Raw genomic sequence first — 2,197 nt, forward strand, 5'->3', positions numbered from 1 at the left:
GGCATCTGTCGTCCCCCGCGAGCGCCTGCAGAAGTTCCAGCGAGGGGCCAAGCTGAAGGTGGGGGAAATGCTGCTCCCTCCCACCCCTGCCCCCCCAGCAAGGCTTTTGCGGGGGCCGCCTCTGACCCTGCTCTGTGCCCCCCCCGCCCACGTTCTCTGCAGGGGAAGGCGTCCAACAAGGTGCTCCGGCACCAGCTGGCCCTGCAGGAGGAGAAGGCCGAGGTGGCAGCGAAGCAAGCCGCACGGATGGACCTGCTGCTCCTGGAGGACCCTGGGTAATCCCCCCACACACACGCACACACACCCCGTGGAGTGCACCCCCACCCTCAGCGCTTTGGCTCTGTTTGCCCCGGCGTGACTCGTGGCCCCTGGGACACTCATCTCCGAGCAAGCTTCCCCCTCTGAAGGCCGGTTTGGTATCATAGTTGTTAAGACTGGCAAGGACTCTGGTCTGGAGAGAACCGGGTTTGATTCCCCACTCCTCCTCCACATGCAGCCAGCTGGGTGACCTAGGGCCGGTCACAGAGCTCTCTCAGCCCCGCCTCCCTCACAGGCAATGCCTCCCGCTAAGCGGCGGAGCCTTGTGAGCAGAAATTCTGCTTTGTGAGCTGTTTGGCATTAAAGTTGCACGTGAGTGATTGGGCTGCTGCAGGAATGAGTTGGCTCTGGAGCCCTCCTTCCTGAGCTCAGATGGATATGTGTGAGCCGGAGGCTGAGAAACTGTGAGCTGGCTCACACTCACTCAGCTGAGAGGGAACACTGCTCACCGGTAGTGCTCCCTCTAGGCTGCAGAGTCTTGTGAGCAAAAATTCTGCTTTGTGAGCGACCGGCGTTTAAGTTGTGAGCGAGTGATTGGGCTGCAGCCTAAACTAGTTTGCTCTGGAGCCAGCCCTTCCTGAGCCAGGGCACAAATGTGTGAGCCGGAGGCTAAAAGACTGTGAGCTAGCTCACACTGACTCAGCTTAGAGGGAACACTGCTCACCGGGGGGAGGGCGGGAAGGCGATTGTAAGCCACCCCGAGAGTCCTTCGGTTAGTGAAGAGCGGGGTATAAAGCGAACTCCTCCTCCTCTTCTGGGATCAGCCCTTCTGGCAGGAGGCCCCGAGCCCCACTCGGCTTAAGAGGAGGACCACCCCCACACACACACTCCCGGCGAGGGCACGCCCCAGCCTGTCTCCCTCCCTCCCTCCAGCGGGGGCCCAGGCCTGGCAAGAGAGACGCAGGATCCCGTCTCGCTGGGGCCTCCTGCCGTGTCTGTCGGGCCAAAGATTCCCTGCCAGGAAGGGAGGGCGATGGTGGCTACCGAAAGCAGAGACTGGCGAGTGAGCCACGCGGGCATGATTTGTGGGCCACCAGCTGAGGGATCGCCGTGAGCCTCTCTCTACCCAGACTGCAGACAGAGGCAGGGCTCTTTTGGGGCATTCGCGTGCCCCGTGTAACCGACTCTCCTCTGGGGGAGGGGGAGCCACGCAGATCCCCGAAGCCTCCTCCCTGGGGGGTGCCGGCAGATCCTCCGAGCCGTCGTGGGGGTCTGAGACGGCCCCATCCGGCTTTTCCGGCTCGCTCCGAGGCCTCCAGACTCCCCCGGCCTGTCATGGCAGCTGCTGCCCCCGAAGCCCCCTTTGCTGGTTTCTGTGGGGGCTGGTTTCTTGGGGAGGGGTTGGCCCCTGAAAGGCCTGCCTGGGTCCAGCGTGGTTCTGGGGATGCTGCTGACCTTTGAAGAGGAGGAGGAGGAGATTGGGTTTATATCGCTTGCCCTTCACTCGGAGTTTCAGAGCGGTTTACAATCTCCTCCCCCCCCCCCCCCACAAAAAAACCCCGCGGGAGGTGGGGGTGGGAGGACTGCCCTTGAGAGAACAGCTCTGAGAGAACTTGTGACTGACCCAAGGTCACACCAGCAGCTGCAGGGGGGGCGTGGGGCATCAAACCCGGTTCTCCCAGGTTAGAGTCCGCCTACTTAACCCCGACACCAAACTTTACCCTCTGACCCCTTTCCGGGCGTGGAATGGCAGAGAACCACTGGAGTTCCCTGGGGCCACCGGTTTCGTCTCGGAGGCTGGAGCCTCCACCAGAGAGGTGCTGCAGGAAGGGTACCGGGGTGGTGGTGGGGGGGGATCGATCCAGTTTGGGGGGTCATTTCTTTTTTGCAATCCCAGCTGTGAGGAGGAGGAACTTTCTCCTTCCAAAGGGGTGGGGTG

The 2,197-nt window shown here is 62.2% G+C and overlaps 1 protein-coding gene across 1 annotated transcript in view; it reads left to right on the top strand.

Moving 5' to 3' along the window:
- Positions 1 to 2,197, top strand: part of WDR46 (WD repeat domain 46) — a 20,963-nt gene that overhangs the window by 3,177 nt on the left and 15,589 nt on the right. The window contains exons 3-4 of the mRNA XM_015417433.1: positions 5 to 58; positions 163 to 275. Of these exons, the coding sequence (XP_015272919.1) occupies positions 5 to 58; positions 163 to 275 (167 nt within the window). The remainder of the gene's footprint in view (positions 1 to 4; positions 59 to 162; positions 276 to 2,197) is intronic.

Source organism: Gekko japonicus, unplaced genomic scaffold, assembly GCF_001447785.1.
Source record: "Gekko japonicus isolate JY-2015 unplaced genomic scaffold, Gekko_japonicus_V1.1 scaffold2685, whole genome shotgun sequence".
Lineage (NCBI taxonomy): Eukaryota > Metazoa > Chordata > Lepidosauria > Squamata > Gekkonidae > Gekko > Gekko japonicus.